Source organism: Nerophis lumbriciformis, linkage group LG31 (assembly GCF_033978685.3).
Source record: "Nerophis lumbriciformis linkage group LG31, RoL_Nlum_v2.1, whole genome shotgun sequence".
NCBI classification, from domain to species: domain Eukaryota; kingdom Metazoa; phylum Chordata; class Actinopteri; order Syngnathiformes; family Syngnathidae; genus Nerophis; species Nerophis lumbriciformis.
In genome coordinates this window covers 10,189,944-10,210,509 of record NC_084578.2, presented here as the reverse complement: position 1 = coordinate 10,210,509, position 20,566 = coordinate 10,189,944, and the positions used below count along the sequence as shown (strand labels likewise).

Genomic DNA, 20,566 nt, shown 5'->3' with positions numbered 1-20,566 from the left:
AGTGCGCTGCTATGGAAACGGAAATAAATGCGCAGAAGAACTAGTTCCGGCCATGATTAAAATGAACAAAATGCTGCAAATATTGTACATATTACATATAGTAATGAGCGTGTCTGTTACTAGATTATATATATACTTGTAGTGTGTATACAAAATGTTGATGAAGGTTTTTTTTTAACATTGTTTTAGAGGGCTTTGAAGGCTACAAGGGTGACTCCCATCTTCCAAGCGTTTTTTATCATCTTTAAAATAAAATAAAAGATAAAAAAAGACGTATGTTCAGCTTCGAGTTACTTTCACCTCACTCTCTCTCGGCTTACGTCTTCTCCAAAGTCTCACTCTTCCTTCGTGCCCGCTTCGAGAAGCGGTAGTTCATCCTCAGTATATTCAACTTCAAAAAGATAAGGTTGTGAATCGTCATTTGTCCGGAAGTAGTCGTCTTTGTTGTTTGTTACTGTGTCTGCCATGATTAGAAAACACACACTTCTTGTTTACACGTAATTGCCAGAAGTCGGAAGTGCGCTGCTATTGAAACGGAAATAAATGCGCAGAAGAACTAGTTCCGGCCATGATTAAAATGAACTAAATATTTTTAATATTGTACATATTACATATAGTTATGAGCATGTCTATTACTATATTATATATATATATATATATATATATATATACTTGTAGTGTATATACACAATGTTGATGAATGTTTTTAACGTTGTTTTAGACGGCTTTGAAGGCTACAATGGTGACTCCCATCTTCCAAGTGTTTTTTTATCATCTTTAAAATAAAATAAAAGATAAAAAAGACGTATGTTCTTGTCTTTCATAATGATTGTGAAAGTATAACCCTTGTTTTTGGACGAAAAATGACCGACGTAAACCTAGATCGCCGACTTCCTGTTGATTTTCAAACATGGAATATTGAGACTTTTTCGTGTGTCTTTTGATGACAGACGACTGTGCCAATTTTCGTGACGATGCATTAATCGAGGAAACAATTTTTCCAATTTTAAAGGGGGCACTAAAAATGCGATTTTTAAAGTTCGGGTTTAGGACCCCAAAAAGATGCTATTTTTTGCTGCAAAAAATAGTGAGTTTTCGTGCATGTTAAGGACCTCAAAAATGCAATCAAAGTGGGAGAAAAGTAATAAAAGAAGCAATTTCAATTGGGATTTAGCGGCTTTTTGCTGCTCGGGCCCTAATAAAATACTTTAGTTTCACTGAAGCTGACTAATCATCCCAGGAAAAAAAAAAATCAGATAGTCTTCATGTCAAGGTTGGTGGTAGTGTAGAAAACCATATTCAGGGAGAAATTTGGGTTAGTGTGGTGAATATTAATAGAATCATATGTATTTTTTTTGTTTCAGTTGCAGATGAGAGCGCTGTAGGATCCATGGCTGGTCACACATCAGGTGAGACAACAAACATACAGCCTCAGGCACACAGACACAACCTCTAAACATTTTAAAATATGTAACAGAGTCATACAATACATCCTTACATACAAAACTCAAAACCAGTGAAGTTGGTACGTTGTGTAAATGGTAAATAAAAACAAAATACAATGATTTGCAAATCCTTTTTAACTTATATTTAAGTGAATAGACTGCAAAGACAAGATATTTAACTTTCAAACTGGTAAACTCTGTTTTTTTTTGCAAATATTAGCTCATTTGGAATCTGATGCCTGCATAATGTTTAAAAAAAGCTGGCACAAGTGGCAAAAAAGACTGAGAAAGCTGAGGAACGCTCATCAAACACTTATTTGGAACGTCCCACAGGTGAACAGGCTTAATTGGGAACAGGTGGGTGCCATGATTGGGTGTAAAATCAGCTTCCATGTCATTCACAAACAAGGATCGGGTGAGGGTCACCACTTTGTGAACAAATGCGTGAGCAAATTGTTGAACAGTTTAAGAACGACATTTCTCAACGAGCTATTGCGAGGAATTTAGGGATTTCACCATCTACGGTCCGTAATATAATCAAAAGGTTCAGAGAATCTGGAGAAATCACTGTACGTAAGGGATAATATTATTTAGGCGGTACTGCATCAAAAAGTGACATCCGTATGTAAAGGATATCACCACATGGGCTCAGGAACACTTCAGAAAACCACTGCCAGTAATTACAGTTGGTCGCTACATCTCTAAGTGCAAGTTAAAACTCTACTATGCAAAGCGAAAGCCATTTATCGACAACACCCAGAAACGCCGCCGGCTTCGCTGGGCCCGAGCTCATCTAAGATGGACCGATGCAAAGTGGAAAAAGTGTTCTGTGGTCTGACGAGTCCACATTTCAAATTGTTTTTGGAAACTGTGGACGTCGTGTCCTCCGGACCAAAGAGGAAAAGAACCATCCGGATTGTTATAGGCGCAATGTTGAAAAGCCAGCATCTGTGATGGTATGGGGGTGTTTTAGTGCCCAAGGCATGGGTAACTTACACATCTGTGAAGGCACCATTAATGCTTAAAGGTACATACAGGTTTTGGAGCAACATATGTTGCCATCCAAGCAACGTCTTTTTAATGGACGCCCCTTCTTATTTCAACAAAACAATGCCAAGCCACGTGTTAAAACAAGCTTGGCTTCATAGTAAAAGAGTGCGGGTACTAGACTGGCCTGCCTGTAGTCCAAACCTGTCTCCTATTGAAAATTTGTGGCGCATTATGAAGCCTCTCCTCAGTTCCCAAATGTTTACTGAGTGTTGTTAAAAGGAAAGGCCATGTAACACAGTGGTAAAAATGCCCCTCTGACAACTTTTTTGCAATGTGTTGCTGCCATTAAATTCTAAGTTAATGATTATTTGCAAAAAGCAGTCTATTCAATTGAATATAAGTTGAAAAGGATTTGCAAATTATTGTATTCTGTTTTTATTTACCATTCACACAACGTGCCAACTTCACTGGTTTTGTATATATGTGTGTATATTGTGAACCTTGGGCAAAATTCCCCCAAAAAGAGCAGTTCCCTTTAAGGTCACATAATAACCATATTTTGTTTACAATTTGTAGTACTTTATAGTAAATGCACATCCATCCTAGCGTTGGTGCTGAAGGGCAAAACCTTGAAGCCACACTGGGGGGTTTCTCACTATTGTAGTGGAATGTTTCCAAGTTGAATCTCCTGTAAATGTCTATCCTTGAAATCTCCCACATCTAATTTGGAGCCACTTCAACCTCACTCTGGTGTCACGTATCATTCACTATATTCTTTTCAGCCACTTTTCCACCTTCTTGCTGTGTCTTCACTTTTGAACTCACTTGCTTTTCATTCCAAAAGGCCAATAACCATTAAAAAAAAAAGGCGAGCCGGCGCGAGGCACTATGTGCATTAAAGCAAAATGATGGAAAGAATGTGGAGATATAATGTGCTTAAAACACTCATAACATAGAAACGGCTTTCTTCTAACCACTGAAAAAATACGGGGGAGGTGGTGGAAAGTGTCTTTTTTTTTTTTCTTGTTCCCAGTTTGGTTTGGAGCTGACGTGGTACTTTGATCCAGATGCATGTGTTATGTGCCAGATGTGCTCAAAATGTGTTGTGGCTGCAGTATAGGTATGAAAAAAAAAAAAAGGTGATTTATTGTAAGAAATAAAAAGGAATGAAACTGTCAACATGCATTAAAAAGCAGAGTACAGTAGCTCGTCTACAATCTGAAATGATGCATCATTTGTTCCTCAAATGTACCGTATTTTTCGGAGTATATGCATACCTGCCAACCCTCCCGAAATTCAGCGCCTCTCCCGAAAACCTCCCGGGACAAATGTTCTCCCGAAAATCTCCCGAAATTCAGGCGAAGCTGGAAGCCACGCCCCCTCCAGCTCCATGCGGACCTGAGTGACGTCAGGTGTGCAACACCACGTAAATCGTTGGCCAACCAAAAAGTAACCCCAGTATGCTATAGCCAACATTCACCAGGAGATGGCAACAGACAAACATAGATCACTCTATTACATTCCTACCCTTTTAGAAATGTATAGAAGTTACTCAAAATAAATAAACAACCCAACCAAAAAATGCAGCAACTCAATTAAAAAACTGTACTTAAGCCACATTCTTTTCTTTTTTTTTAGTACTGAACTCTTAACCCTCATTTGTAAAAAAATAACATGCTTATTATACAAACAGTATTTGTACACCTTTAACACAGATTTTTATACTGTCTTCAGAGATTCAGTTTTTTTGGTGGTACTCGAAACCTTTCTGGGTACCTGCGAAAGGGTGTTCAGCATGGTTAGAAAAATAGTGACAGAGAATAGAACAAGGATGGACAATTCAACCCTTAACTCAACAATGAGTAGATGAGTGTTATGTGTGTGTATATGTGTAAATAAATGAACACTGAAATGCAAGTATTTCTTTATATATACATATATATATCTATATATCTATATATATATATAATAAAATAAATATATATATAGCTAGAATTCACTGAAAGTCAAGTATTTCTTATATATATATATATATATATATATATATATATATATATATATATATATATATATATATATATATATATTTAAAAAAAAATAAAAAAAAAAATAAATATATATATATATATATATATATATATATATATATATATATATGAAATACTTGACTTGGTGAATTCGAGCTGTAAATATACTCCTCCCCTCTTTGTCCAAGTGTAAGTCTAAGTCTAATGTACGTATTAACTCTGGTTGTGCTTACCGACCTCGAAGCAATTTCATTTGGTACATGGTGTGTGCGACCGGTAGATGGCAGTCACACATAAGACTGCAGATGACAGTCGAAACATGTCAGGTAAAGATTCCCCCTAATATACCGAAAATATGGTCTGATTACAAGAACATTTGAAAAGGTATATGAATAAGAAGGCATAATGGACCTTTGGAGCAACATAAGAGATACGTGTGGACTGCAGGTTGACGCCTGTTTAATAAATGACGCTACCGAGTACCTGTAAGCGAGCAACACCAAAACTTTGATGTTTCATTGAGAATATAGAACATTAGACGCTCAAAAATAAGTCAAAATGTTTTAGAACAACTTTCGCTTGACGGAACCTGGAGCATTTCAGCTACAGTAGTCAGACGTACTGTGCTGCAACTTACGGGTATTATTATGGTGTGTTTATAAGGACCCTACAATATCACCTATTAGTAAACATACAGTATTATCTAGTGATTTGTTTTGCCCTATTTATGCAAAATCAACTTTTTTTTTTTTTTTTTGGTACCTGCTGATGTGTATTTGGGATCTGCATAAGTCCCAAAAATGTGCACGCGTCCACCAATATGGTCCGCGCCGTAGTCCATAAGCACCTTAATTTTTTCTATCCCTTTTGTTGCGGGACATTCATCCTATGCTGTTGCATAAAGTAATGTACAGTTCTAACTTAAAGCTAAATAAATATATATAAATTGTTGGTGTTGTTTACCTGAGTCATATTGCAGTCTACACATATCTCTTATGTGTGACTGCCATCATAGTGCAGCCTACACATATCTCTTATGTTTGACTGCCATCTACTGCTCACACTTATCATTACACCATGTACCAAATACAATTGCTTCGAGGTCGGTAAGCAAAACCAGAATCATGCCGTACATTAGGCACACCAGGTTATAAGGCGCAATGTCAATTTTTGAGAAAAAAATATTTTGTTGGTGTTTTTTACTTGAGTCATATTGCAGTCTACACATACCTCTTATGTATGACTGCCTTCATAGTGCAGCCTTCACTTATCTCTTATGTTTGACTGTCATCTACTGGTCACACTTATCATTACACCATCAACCAAATACAATTGCTTCAAAGTCGGTAAGCAAAACCTGAATTATGCCGTACATTAGGCGCACCGGGTTATAAGGCGCACTCTCAATTATTGAGAAAAAATTTTTTTGTTGGTGTTGTTTACTTGAGTCATATTGCAGTCTACACATATCTCTTATGTTTGACTGCCATCTACTGCTCACACTTATCATTACACCATGTACCAAATACAATTGCTTCGAGGTCGGTAAGCATAACCGGAATTATGCCGTACATTAGGCGCACCGGGTTATAAGGCGCACTCTCAATTTTTGAGAAAAGAACAATATTTTGTTGGTGTTGTTTACTTGATTCATATTGCAGTCTACACATATCTCTTATGTTTGACTGCCATCTACTGCTCACACTTATCATTACACCATGTACCAAATACAATTGCTTCGAGGTCGGTAAGCAAAACCAGAATTATGCCCTACATTAGGCGCACCGGGTTATAAGGCGCACTGTCAATTTTTGAGAAAAAAAAAAAAAAAATTTTTGTTGGTGTTGTTTACTTGAGTCATATTGCAGTGTACACATATCTCTTATGTGTGACTGCCATCGTAGTGCAGCCGACACTTATCTCTTATGTTTGACTGCCATCTGCTGGTCACACTTATCATTACACCATCTACCAAATACAATTGCTCCGAGGTCGGGAAGCAAAACCAAAATTATGCCGTACATTAGGCGCACCGGGTTATAAGGCGCACTCTCAATTTTTGAGAAAAAAACAATATTTTGTTGGTGTTGTTTACTTGAGTCATATTGCAGTCTACACATATCTCTTATGTTTGACTGCCATCTACTGCTCACACTTATCATTACATCATGTACCAAATACAATTGCTCCGAGGTCGGTAAGCAAAACCAGAATCATGCCGTACATTATGCACACTGGGTTATAAGGCGCACTGTCAATTTTTGAGGAAAATAAATAAATAAATGTTGGTGTTGTTTACTTGAGTCATATTGCAGTCTACACATATCTCTTATGTGTGACTGCCATCGTAGTGCAGCTGACACTTATCTCTTGTGTTTGACTGCCATCTGCTGGTCACACTTATCATTACACCATGTACCAAATACAATTGCTCCGAGGTCGGTAAGCAAAACCAGAATTATGCCGTACATTAGGCGCACCGGGTTATAAGGTGCACTGTCAATTTTTGAAACATATTGTTAGTGTTGTTTACTTGAGTCCTATTGCAGTCTACACATACCTCTTATGTATGACTGCCTTCATAGTGCAGCCTACACTTATCTCTTATGTTTGACTGCCATCTACTGGTCACACTTATCATTACACCATCTACCAAATATAATTGCTTCAAGGTCGGTAAGCAAAACCAGAATTATGCCGTACATTAGGCGCACCGGGTTATAAGGCGCACTCTCAATTTTTGAGAAAAAAAAAAAAATATTTTGTTGGTGTTGTTTACTTGAGTCATATTGCAGTCTACACATATCTCTTATGTTTGACTGCCATCTACTGCTCACACTTATCATTACACCATGTACCAAATACAATTGCTTCAAGGTCGGTAAGCAGAACCAGAATTATGCCGTACATTAGGCGCACCGGGTTATAAGGCGCACTGTCAATTTTTGAGAAGAAAAAAAATATATATTTTGTTGGTGTTGTTTACTTGAGTCATATTGCAGTCTACACATATCTCTTATGTGTGACTGCCATCGTAGTGCAGCCTACACTTATCTCTTATGTTTGACTGCCATCTACTGGTCGCACTTATCATTACACCATCTACCAAATATAATTGCTTCAAGGTCGGTAAGCAAAACCAGAATTATGCCGTACATTAGGCGCACCGGGTTATAAGGCGCACTCTCAATTTTTGAGAAAAAAAAAAAAATATTTTGTTGGTGTTGTTTACTTGAGTCATATTGCAGTCTACACATATCTCTTATGTTTGACTGCCATCTACTGCTCACACTTATCATTACACCATGTACCAAATACAATTGCTTCAAGGTCGGTAAGCAGAACCAGAATTATGCCGTACATTAGGCGCACCGGGTTATAAGGCGCACTGTCAATTTTTGAGAAGAAAAAAAATATATATTTTGTTGGTGTTGTTTACTTGAGTCATATTGCAGTCTACACATATCTCTTATGTGTGACTGCCATCGTAGTGCAGCCTACACTTATCTCTTATGTTTGACTGCCATCTACTGGTCGCACTTATCATTACACAATGTACCAAATACAATTGCTTCGAGGTCAGTAAGCAAAACCAGAATCATGCCGTACATTAGGCGCACCGGGTTATAAGGCGTACTGTCAATTTTTGAGAAAAAAAATAATATTTTGTTGGTGTTGTTTACATGAGTCATATTGCAGTCTACACATATCTCTTATGTGTGGCTGCCATCGTAGTGCAGCCGAAACTTATTTCTTATGTTTGACTGCCATCTACTGCTCACACTTATCATTACACCATGTACCAAATACAATTGCTCCGAGGTCGGTAAGCAAAACCAGAATTATGCCGTACATTAGGCGCACCGAGTCATAAGGTGCACTGTCGATTTTTGAAACATTTTGTTGGTGTTGTTTACTTGAGTCCTTTTGCAGTCTACAAATTATGTGTGACTGCCATCATAGTGCAGCCTACACTTATCTCTTATGTTTGACTGCCATCTACTGGTCGCACTTATCATTACACCATGTACCAAATACAATTGCTTCGAGGTCGGTAAGCAAAACCAGAATTATGCCGTACATTAGGCGCACCAGGTTATAAGGCGCACTGTCGATATTTGAGAAAAAATGAATAAATATTTTGTTTGTATTGTTTATTTGAGTCATATTGCAGTCTACACATACCCCTTATGTGTGACTGCCACCGTAGTGCAGCCGACACTTATCTCTTATGTTTGACTGCCATCTACTGGTCACACTTATCATTACACCATGTACCAAATACAATTGCTCCGAGGTCGGTAAGCAAAACCAGAATCATGCCGTACATTAGGCGCACCGGGTTATAAGGCGCACTGTCGATTTTTGCGAAAAAAAAAAAAAGGCTTTAAGTGCACCTTATAGTCCGAAAAATACGGTTATAATGCAAAATGCATATTGCTGACGGCAGAAAAAAACAAGTGGTTGCAGTTGTTTCTTCCTTCGCCATGTTAAGCTGCGTGTGTAACGAGCATATGAAAATGTGTATAAATGTATTCATTAATGCAGGGAAGGGGATTTTAAATGTGTGTCGGAATGTTTCACCAGGCAGTAAAAAAAAAAAAAAAAAAGAACTCAATACAAGTCAAACGGACCCATTTTTGTACACTTCTATTATTTGGAGTAAATACTTTCAGCTTTCCGTTTTTAATGTCTTTGTCTCCAATTATTCTTTCCTCCGCCCACCGCTAATGTCCTCACTCTCCTGCTCTGACTTGCCCTCGCCGTGGGGTTTTCTTGCCAACTCCATTCAGGCTTAGAGGCTGACAATCAGGCGCAGGGGCTTAGAAGGAACATCGCGCTGGCTGAAAATGTGTTTGTGTGCGATGCCGAGGGAGACGGGGGTGCAGTCCATTGTCTGAATCTGTCCCCGGTGACACTTGGACTTTGATGGCAGTCACACACCGCCCGGACTCGGCCAGAAGCGTGTCTTCGGGGAGCCATGTCTCGGCATATCCCCCTTCTCTGTGTTTGTTTACATCTCTCTTCTTCAGATGTGTCTTTTTTTTTGTATTCATTCTTGCTTTGTCTTGTTGGTTCTTTCGGATTTTACTAACTTTAAATGGATTGAGTTGTCAAACAGAGAGCATATTTAAATGACTCTTTAGGGCAGGGGGGTTCTTTTTGACTATATACAAACCCCGTTTCCATATGAGTTGGGAAATTGTGTTAGATGTAAATATAAACGGAATACAATGATTTGCAAATCATTTTCAACCCATATTCAGTTGAATGCACTACAAAGACAACATATTTGATGTTCAAACTCATATTTGCAAATAATCATTAATTTTAGAATTTGATGCCAGCAACACGTGACAAAGAAGTTGGGAAAGGTGGCAATAAATACTGATAAAGTTGAGGAATGCTCATCAAACACTTATTTGGAACGTCCCAGAGGTGTGCAGGCTAATTGGGAACAGGTGGGTGCCATGATTGGGTATAAAACAGCTTCCCAAAAAATGCTCAGGGGCGAGGTACACCCCTTTGTCCACAACTGCGTGAGCAAATAGTCAAACAGTTTAAGAACAACGTTTCTCAAGTGCAATTGCAAGAAATTTAGGGATTTCAACATCTACGGTCCATAATATCATCAAAAGGTTCAGAGAATCTGGAGAAATCACTCCACGTAAGCGGCATGGCCAGAAACCAACATTGAATGATCCCTCAGATGGCACTGTGTCAAAAACCGACAGCAATCTCTAAAGGATATCACCACATGGACTCAGGAACACTTCAGAAAACCACTGTCACTAAATACAGTTGGTCGCTACATCTGTAAGTGCAAGTTAAAGCTCTACTATGCAAAGCGAAAGCCATTTATCAACAACACCCAGAAACGCCGCCGGCTTCTCTGGGCCCCGAGATCATCTAAGATGGACTGATGCAAAGTGGAAAAGTGTTCTGTGGTCTGACGAGTCCACATTTCAAATTGTTTTTGGAAATATTCGACATCGTGTCATCCGGACCAAAGGGGAAGCGAACCATTCAGACTGTTATCGACGCAAAGTTGAAAAGCCAGCATCTGTGATGGTATGGGGGTGCATTAGTGCCCAAGACATGGGTAACTTACACATCTGTGAAGGCACCATTAATGCTGAAAGGTACTTACAGGTTTTGGAACAACATATGCTGCCATCTAAGCGCCCTGCTTATTTCAGCAAGACAATGCCAAGCCACATTCAGCACGTGTTACAACAGCGTGGCTTCGTAAAAAAAAGAGTGCGGGTACTTTCCTGGTCCGCCTGCAGTCCAAACCTGTCTCCAATCAAAAATGTGTGGCGCATTATGAAGCGTAAAATACGACAGCGGAGACCCCCGGACTGTTGAACGACTGAAGCTCTACATAAAACAAGAATGGGAAAGAATTCCACTTTCAAAGCTTCAACAATTAGTTTCCTCAGTTCCCAATCGTTTATTGAGTGTTGTTAAAAGAAAAGGTGATGTAACACAGTGGTGAACATGCCCTTTCCCAACTACTTTGGCACATGTTGCAGCCATGAAATTCTAAGTTAATTGTTATTTGCAAAAAAAAATATAAACTTTATGAGTTTGAACATCAAATATGTTGTCTTTGTAGTGCATTCAATTGAATATGGGTTGACAAGGATTTGCAAATCATTGTATTCCGTTTATATTTACATCTAACACAATTTCCCAACTCATATGGAAACGGGCCAAAAGTATGGACACACCTTCTCCTCATTCAATGCGTTTTCTTTATTTTAAGGAAGAGCCCCGCCACCCGGCGGAAGAAACTAATTTTGGCCGCTTGTACCCGTGATCTTGTCGTTTTGATCATAACCCAAAGCTCATGACCATAGGTGAGGATGGGAACGTAGATCGACCGGTAAATTGAGAGTTTTGCCTTCCGGCTCAGCTCCTTCTTCACCACAACGGATCGATACAGCGTCCGCATTACTGAAGACGCCGCACCGATCCGCCTGTGGACCTCACGATCCACTCCTCCCCCACTCGTGAGCAAGACTCCTAGGTACTTGAACTCCTCCACTTTTGGCAAGATCTCCTACCCAACTTGGAGATGGCACTCCACCCTTTCCCGGGGCGAGAACCATGGACTCGGACTTGGAGGTGTTGATTCTCATCCCAGTCGCTTCACACTCGGCTGCGAACCGATCCAGTGAGAGCTGAAGATCCTGGCCAGATGAAGCCATCAGGACCACATCATCTGCAAAAAGCAGAGACCTAATCCTGCAGCCACCAAACCGGATCCCTTCAACGCCTTGACTGCGCCTAGAAATTCTGTCCATTTAAGTTATGAACAGAATCGGTGACAAAGGGCAGCCTTGGCGGAGTCCAACCCTCACTGGAAACGTGTCCGACTTACCGCCGGCAATGCGGACCAAGCTCTGACACTGATCATACAAGGGAGCGGACCGCCACAATCAGACAGTCCGATACCCCATACTCTCTGAGCACTCCCCACGGTCGAATGCCTTCTCCAAGTCCACAAAGCACATGTAGACTGGTTGGGCAAACTCCCATGCACCCTCAAGGACCCTGCCGAGAGTATAGAGCTGGTCCACCGTTCCACGACCAGGACGAAAACCACACTGTTCCTCCTGGATCCAAGGTTGGACTATCCTGCGTAGCATTTGTGCATAATTTAGGAATGCCGGTACTCTGCATACATCCCTGCAGGGTGTCTTCCTCAATCTGGCACACAGCATTAAGATGTTTGTGTGTGTTCCCTTGGCTGCTGCTCTGTATATTGAGTGCCCTTTGACCCCTCTCCATCTCCCCCAATAAGCCAATAAAAGTGAGGTGTAATCAGTAGATGGTCAGTGCAGTCTTCTTCTGCTGCTACAGCCATTTATCTCCATCAAGCCTCCCGACGCTGATCACTGACATGTGCTGCATGGGACACAGTCCGATACTTGAAAGAGAGGCAGGCAATTTGTTTTCCCTCCCGGATTTTTGCAGTAACTTCCAATATGACGGATTCATTTCTAAAGAGCTTTGTACGTCTTGAGGACGAGGGCTCGTATGAATTAGAAATACTGCAAAAGAGCATCTTGTACCACATGTGTCTTAAAGGGGAACGTTATCACAATTTCAGAATGGTTAAAACCATTAAAAATCAGTTCCCAGTGGCTTATTATATTTTTCGAAGTTTTTTTCAAAATTTTACCCATCACGCAATATCCCTAAAAAAAGCTTCAAAGTGCCTGATTTTAACCATCGTTATATACACCCGTCCATTTTCCTGTGACGTCACATAGTGAAGCCAACACAAACAAACATGGCGCATAGAACAGCAAGCTATAGCGACATTAGCTCGGATTCAGACTCGGATTTCAGCGGCTTAAGCGATTCAACAGATTACGCATGTATTGAAACGGATGGTTGTAGTGTGGAGGCAGGTAGCGAAAACGAAATTGAAGAAGAAACTGAAGCTATTGAGCCATATCGGTTTGAACCGTATGCAAGCGAAACCGACGAAAACGACACGACAGCCAGCGACACGGGAGAAAGCGAGGACGAATTCGGCGATCGCCTTCTAACCAACGATTGGTATGTGTTTGTTTGGCATTAAAGGAAACTAACAACTATGAACTAGGTTTACAGCATATGAAATACATTTGGCAACAACATGCACTTTGAGAGTGCAGACAGCCCAATTTTCATCAATTTATATATTCTGTAGACATACCCTCATGTCAGCAGGCCAGGGAAGCTAGGGTCGATATTCTTCTCTTGATCATCTTCGGGACGGTGTGAGCCAAGACATCCAGGGGGGTTTAGCTCGCTCGTCTGCGGGAACAAACTGCCGCCATTGCTTGCCGTGCTACCGAGGTCCTTTGTCCCTGAATTGCTCACACATTCCGGCAGATTCAATGGGGGTCTCGCGGAAGATTTCTTTGACTTTATCGTTGGAAATGCATCTGCTTTGAGTGTCGCAGGATATCCACACATTCTTGCCATCTCTGTCGTAGCATAGCTTTCGTCGGTAAAGTGTGCGGAACAAACGTCCAATTTCTTGCCACTTTCGCATCTTTGGGCCACTGGTGCAACTTGAATCCGTCCCTGTTCGTGTTGTTACACCCTCCGACAACACACCGACGAGACATGATGTCTCCAAGGTACGGAAAACAGTCGAAAAAACGGAAAATAACAGAGCTGATTTGACTCGGTGTTTGAGAAAATGGCGGATTGTTGTGACGTCATCGCTCCGAGAGCGAATAATAGAAAGGCGTTTAATTCGCCAAAATTCACCCATTTAGAGTTCGGAAATCGGTTAAAAAAATATATGGTCTTTTTTCTGCAACATCAAGGTATATATTGACGCTTACATAGGTCTGGTGATAATGTTCCCCTTTAAAATCATTTGTTTCCTCTCAAAACTCGACAGTGCGCCTTATGACCCACTGCGCCTAATGTAAGGAATATGTTTGGTTAAGCTTAACCACCTCGAAGCAATTTTATTTGGTAAATGGTGTAATGATAAGTGTGACCAGTAGATGGCAGTCAAACAAAAGAGATACAGTACGTGTAGACTGCACCGTTTGATGTGCATCAACATACGAGTATTATTATGGTGTGTGTATAAGGTAAGACATATTATCTGGCGTTTTGTTTCGCAATATTACGCAAAAGCAACTTTTCTAACCTTCTGGTCCCTGCTGATTTGTATTTGGGATCTCCATAAGTCCTGAAAAATTATGCGTGTTCGCCTTCGTAGTCCGTGACGACACCATAGTTGATATGCTTCTTCTTTTTCTCTATCTTCTTGTTATGGGACATTCATCCTCCGCTGTTGCCATTTCTAATATAAAATAGTGTCATGATCTGTGGTCTGGATTATGTTTTTGTTATTTTTTTTTGTTTTTGGACATCTGGAATCTGTCCTTAAGGGGGGATCTCTGTCATGATCTGTGGTCTGGATTATGTTTTTGTTATTTTTTGTCAGTTTTGGACTCTTTTAGTTCCTGTTTGCGCTCCCTTGTTTGTTTAGTTACCATGGCGATTTATTAGTTTCACCTGCCCGACAACACACCGACGAGGCATGATGTCTCCAAGGTACGGAAAACAGTCGAAAAAACGGAAAATAACAGAGCTGATTTGACTCGGTGTTTGAGAAAATGGCGGATTGCTTCCCGATGTGACGCCACGTTGTGACGTCATCGCTCCGAGAGCGAATATTAGAAAGGCGTTTAATTCGCCAAAATTCACCCATTTAGAGTTCGGAAATCGGTTAAAAAAATATATGGTCTTTTTTCTGCAACATCAAGGTATATATTGACGCTTACATAGGTCTGGTGATAATGTTCCCCTTTAAATCCAGCCCTGTGTACTCGAGCTTAGACTGATGTTTCTGGCCCTGTCCCGAAATGATAATACTATTATTTCAGTACTAGTGACAAGTACTTTACAATGTTAGCTGTCATTTTTTAATTTTTTTTTATAACATTTTTGTTGGAGTTTTTAGAAGGAACAAATCAATCAATCAATGTTTATTTATATAGCCCTAACTCACAAGTGTCTCAAAGGGCTGCGCAAGCCGCAGCGACATCCTCGCTTCAGATCCCACATCAGGGCAAGGAAAAACTCAACCCAGTGGGATGACAATGAGAAACCTTGGAGAGGACCGCAGATGTGGAAAAAAAGAATATTGTGATGCATCTGTGAAATGAACACGCCACCCTATGCCTAAATTGAGCAAACTATATAAATATTACATGTGAAGTGAATTGAATTATATTTATATAGCGCTTTTCTTTAGAGCAGGGGTGTCAAACTCAAATACAGAGTGGGCCAAAATTTAAAACTGAACAAAGCCGCGGGCCAAGGTTGAACAAATTAACCTTTTAATAGGGACCCAAACAAGTTTTGCATTGAATATTGAACAAGCAAGGCTTATATAACTTTATAGTGACATGCAAAATCGAGTTTCAAATAATAATAATAATAATTAAAAAATATCAATGGCATATCGAATACAATTTAAATAAAAATGTAATGCCTCTTTTTTGGGTGGGTTAGGGGGGTTTAGGGGGTAGCGGGGTTTTTATATTGTAGCGTCCCGGAAGAGTTAGTGCTGCAAGGGGTTCTGGGTATTTGTTCTGATGTGTTTGTGTTGTGTTACGGTGCGGATGTTCTCCCGAATTGTGTTTGTCATTCTTGTTTGGTGTGGGTTCAAAGTGTGGCGCATATTTGTAACAGTGTTAAAGTTGTTTATACGGCCACCCTCAGTGTGACCTGTATGACTTGCATTCACTTGTGTGTGTGAAAAGCCGTAGATATTATGTGATTGGGCCGGCACGCAAAGGCAGTGCCTTTAAGGTTTATTGGCGCTCTGTACTTCTCCCTACGTCCGTGTACACAGCGGCGTTTTTAAAAAAGTCATACCGATATCGATAATTTCCGATATTACATTTTAAAGCATTTATCGGCCGATAGCATCTCTAGTTTATGATAAGCAAAATTCCCCCAAAAACCCTGCAGTTTCCCTTTGAAGAATTTGTGGCCCTTGTTACTTTGAATAACAAAACCTATTGAAAATAAACCCTTTCATTCCTACAACAGTAACAGTATTGCATTGGTTTGCTTTGTTTTGTAAATACTGTCTGCGGTCATTAAAATGTGACAAAAAAAACAAACACTTCTTTGTTTGTGACGACCAAAATGGGGACAAAACAACAATATTTTTTAAAATTTTTACGAATAGTGTATCATTGATTATGTGATGGATGTACATGTGGCATCAAGGAGAATGACTCAGTGGCCGCCACATGCAGAGAGGGCAATTAACTCAGGTTCAACTTGTTTGTCGTCAAACTGGCTGTAGTAAGGAAGAGACAAGTGACGTAGGGTGTGAACCATTTTGCATTTGAACAATAACAAAGCATGTTGTGTGTACTCTGCACTTCTTTATACCGACAGGACACGCTGGTGGTAAGTGACGTTTCCTTGCTCTTTGAACTTCTGCATCTTGGATGTGTTCACACGCTTATATTTCTGCAGTTACTTTGTCTTGTTTTTTGCATTTGAATGTGAATTGTTGAGCAGTTTTAGAGTGTGAACTACAATTTCTTTATTTATTACATATTAATTACACAATGAGTGATTTAGGTCTTGTCCGTTTCTCATTGGTCCTGCACTTATTGTCATGTTTTTGTTTGGCCATGTGCTGTTTGGTTTTTGGACTCTTTTTGGTTCCTGCTTTTCACTCTCTTGTTTTGTCACCGTAGCAACCATTAGTTTCACCTGTTCCACGTTTGGACTCACACACCTGTCCCTAGTCATGTCACTGTTATTTAAGCCTGTCTTTTTCTGTTGGTCAGCCTGGCGACATTAACTCTGTTTACTGACTTCTGCTACCAATGTTACCATAGTTCTTGCTGATCGTTTCATGTCACAGTACCGTATTTTCCGCACCATAAGGCGCCCTGGGTTATAAGCCGCGCCTTCAATGAACGGCATATTTCAAAACTTTGTCCACCTATAAGCCGCCCCGTGTTGTAAGCCGCATCTAACTGCGCTAAAGGAATGTCAAAAAAACAGTCAAATAGGTCAGTCAAACTTTAATAATATATTAAAAACCAGCGTGATGTGGGCGCGCATGGAATCGTATATCAACATGGACGAAGCTGCGTGAAAAAAGCCACCCGGCCTCTTCGCGTAAACTTAAACTTACCTTAACCACTCGCTCATCTTTTCTTCATCCATCCCTTCGAGTTAGCTTTTATGATGACGCCGGCTGGAAAGGTCTCTTTTGGCAAGGTCTTCCTTTTGAATATCACCATGGGTGGAAGTTTCTGGCCATTAGCATGGCAAGCTAGAACCACAGTGAAGGATGACTTCTCATTCCCTGTGGTGCGAATATTCACCGTACGTGCTCCCGTTGTATCCACAGTGCGGTTCACAGGAATATCAGTTGCTGTGAAATAGTAATCCGTGTGCGGATGGAGAGATTGCGTCTTTTCATGAACCGGATCCCTGTCGTTTAGTAGGAGCCATTTTGTGGTCTTTACAGATGTAAACACACAAAGGAAATGAAACGTACCGTACGGTAATATCCGCGCGCTTTTTCTTCTTCTACGCGGGCGGGTGGTTGCTTACAGTAGAAGAAGAAGCGCTTCCTGTTCTATGGGGGCGGGTGCTTACCTTGGCGGTTGCTTGCGTAGAAGAAGAAGCGCTTCCTGTTCTACCGGGAAAAAAGATGGCGGCTGTTTACCGTAGTTACGAGACCGAAACTTTATGAAAATGAATCTTAATATTTATCCATATATAAAGCGCACCGGGTTATAAGGCGCACTGTCAGCTTTTGAGAAAATTTGTGGTTTTTAGGTGCGCCTTATAGTGCGGAAAATACGGTAAGTGTTTTTGTATCTTGCCCATAGTCTGCCTAAGTCCTAGTTTTTGTTTCATTCGTGAAGTGTGTTCTCCGCCTTGTGCGCGCTTTTTGTTTGTTCCTTTTTTTATAGTAAAATTGAAGGCCTACTGAAACCCACTACTACCGACCACGCAGTCTGATAGTTTATATATCAATGATGAAATCTTAACATTGCAACACATGCCAATACGGCCGGGTTAGCTTACTAAAGTGCAATTTTAAATTTTGCGCCAAATATCCTGCTGAAAACGTCTCGGTATGATGACGACGGCACGTGACGACATTTTGGGACAGCATGGTGGCCAGCTATTAAGTCGTCTGTTTTCATCGCAAAATTCCACAGTATTCTGGACATCTGTGTTGGTGAATCTTTTGCAATTTGTTCAATGAACAATGGAGACGGCAAAGAAGAAAGCTGTAGGTGGGAAGCGGTGTATTGCGGGCGGCTGCAGCAACACAAACACAGCCGGTGTTTCATTGTTTACATTCCCGAAAGATGACGGTCAAGCTTTACCATTGGCCTGTGGAGAACTGGGACAACAGAGACTCTTACCAGGAGGACTTTGAGTTGGATGCGCAGACGCGGTACCGTGAGTACGCATGCAGCTGCGGCTTCCAAACATTTGATCGCTTGCCCGTACGTGCGTGCCGCTATGTGCATGTCACTTACGTAACTTTGGGGACTTTGGGGAAATATATGTGCTGTATGAACTTTGGGGAGGTGAACGGTACTTTGGGCTGTGGGATTGAGTGTTGTGCAGGTGTTTGACTTGTATTGGCGGGTTATATGGACGGGAGGGGGGAGGTGTTTGTTATGCGGGATTAATTTGTGGCATATTAAATACAAGCCTGGTTGTGTTGTGGCTAATAGAGTATATATATGTCTTGTGTTTATTTACTGTTTTAGTCATTCCCAGCTGAATATCAGGTCCCACCCGCCTCTCACAGCATCTTCCCTATCTGAATCGCTCCCACTGCCCTCTAGTCCTTCACTCTCACTTTTCACATCCACAAATCTTTCATCCTCGCTCAAATGAATGGGGAAATGGTCGCTTTCTCGGTCCGAATCGCTCTCGCTGCTGGTGGCCATGATTGTAAACAATGTGCAGATGTGAGGAGCTCCACAACCTGTGACGTCACGCTACTCGTCTGCTACTTCCGGTACAGGCAAGGCTTTTTTATCAGCGACCAAAAGTTGCGAACTTTATCGTCGATGTTCTCTACTAAATCCTTTCAGCAAAAATATGGCAATATCGCGAAAGGATCAAGTATGACACATAGAATGGACCTGCTATCCCCGTTTAAATAAGAAAATCGCATTTCAGTAGGCCTTTAAATAATGTATTTACCTCCACGCCATGTCCACTCCAACTATTCTTGCATCTCGGGAAAACAAACACCCCACAGTCCACGTCGTGACACTTATTGTCGGTGTTGAGCTGTAGAAATCATTAAAGAAGTCAAGCTACCGTAAATTCCGGACTATACGCCGCTACTTTTTTTTACTACGCTTTGACTCCTGCGGCTTTTAGAACGGTGCAGTTCATTAATGGATTTTTCTTCGCTGACAGCAATAATGCGAATACAAACCCTGTTTCCATATGAGTTGGGAAATTGTGTTAGATGTAGATATAAACGGAATACAATGATTTGCAAATCATTTTCAACCCATATTCAGTTGGATACGCTACAAAGACAACATATTTGATGTTCAAACTGATAAACTTTTTTTTTTTTTTTTGCAAATAATCATTAGCTTTAGAATTTGATGCCAGCAACACGTGACAAAGAAGTTGGGAAAGGTGGCAATAAATACTGATAAAGTTGAGGAATGCTCATCAAACACTTATTTGGAACATCCCACAGGTGTGCAGGCAAATTGGGAACAGGTGGGTGCCATGATTGGGTATAAAAGTAAATTCCATGAAATGCTCAGTCATTCACAAACAAAGATGGGGCGAGGGTCACCACTTTGTCAACAAATGCGTGAGCAAATTGTTGAACAGTTTAAGAAAAACCTTTCTCAACCAGCTATTGCAAGGAATTTAGGGATTTTACCATCTACGGTCCGTAATATCATCAAAGGGTTCAGAGAATCTGGAGAAATCACTGCACGTAAGCAGCTAAGCCCGTGACCTTCGATCCCTCAGACTGTACTGCATCAACAAGCAACATCAGTGTGTAAAGGATATCAACACATGGGCTCAGGAACACTTAAGAAACCCACTGTCAGTAACGACAGTTGGTCGCTACATCTGTAAGTGCAAGTTAAAACTCTCCTATGCAAGGCGAAAACCGTTTATCAACAACACCCAGAAACGCCGTCGGCTTCGCTGGGCCTGAGCTCATCTAAGATGGACTGATACAAAGTGGAAAAGTCTTCTGTGGTCTGACGAGTCCACATTTCAAATTGTTTTTGGAAACTGTGGACGTCGTGTCCTCCGGACCAAAGAGGACAAGAACCATCCGGATTGTTATAGGCGCAAAGTTGAAAAGCCAGCATCTGTGATGGTATGGGGGTGTATTAGTGCCCAAGACATGGGTAACTTACACATCTGTGAAGGCGCCATTAATGCTGAAAGGTACATACAGGTTTTGCAGCAACATATGTTGCCATCCAAGCAACATTACCCTGCTTATTTCAGCAAGACAATGCCAAGCCACGTGTTACATCAACGTGGCTTCATAGTAAAAAAGTGCGGGTACTA

General features: G+C 40.8%; 1 protein-coding gene across 3 annotated transcripts in view; it reads left to right on the top strand.

Annotated features, from left to right (window-relative positions):
* The window catches only part of pard3bb (par-3 family cell polarity regulator beta b), a 432,163-nt gene that overhangs the window by 197,713 nt on the left and 213,884 nt on the right, over positions 1-20,566 (top strand). For all 3 annotated transcript variants that reach the window (XM_061926590.1, XM_061926589.1, XM_061926591.1), the window contains one exon: positions 1,365-1,409. In XM_061926590.1, coding sequence (XP_061782574.1) covers positions 1,365-1,409 — 45 coding nt within the window. The remainder of the gene's footprint in view (positions 1-1,364; positions 1,410-20,566) is intronic.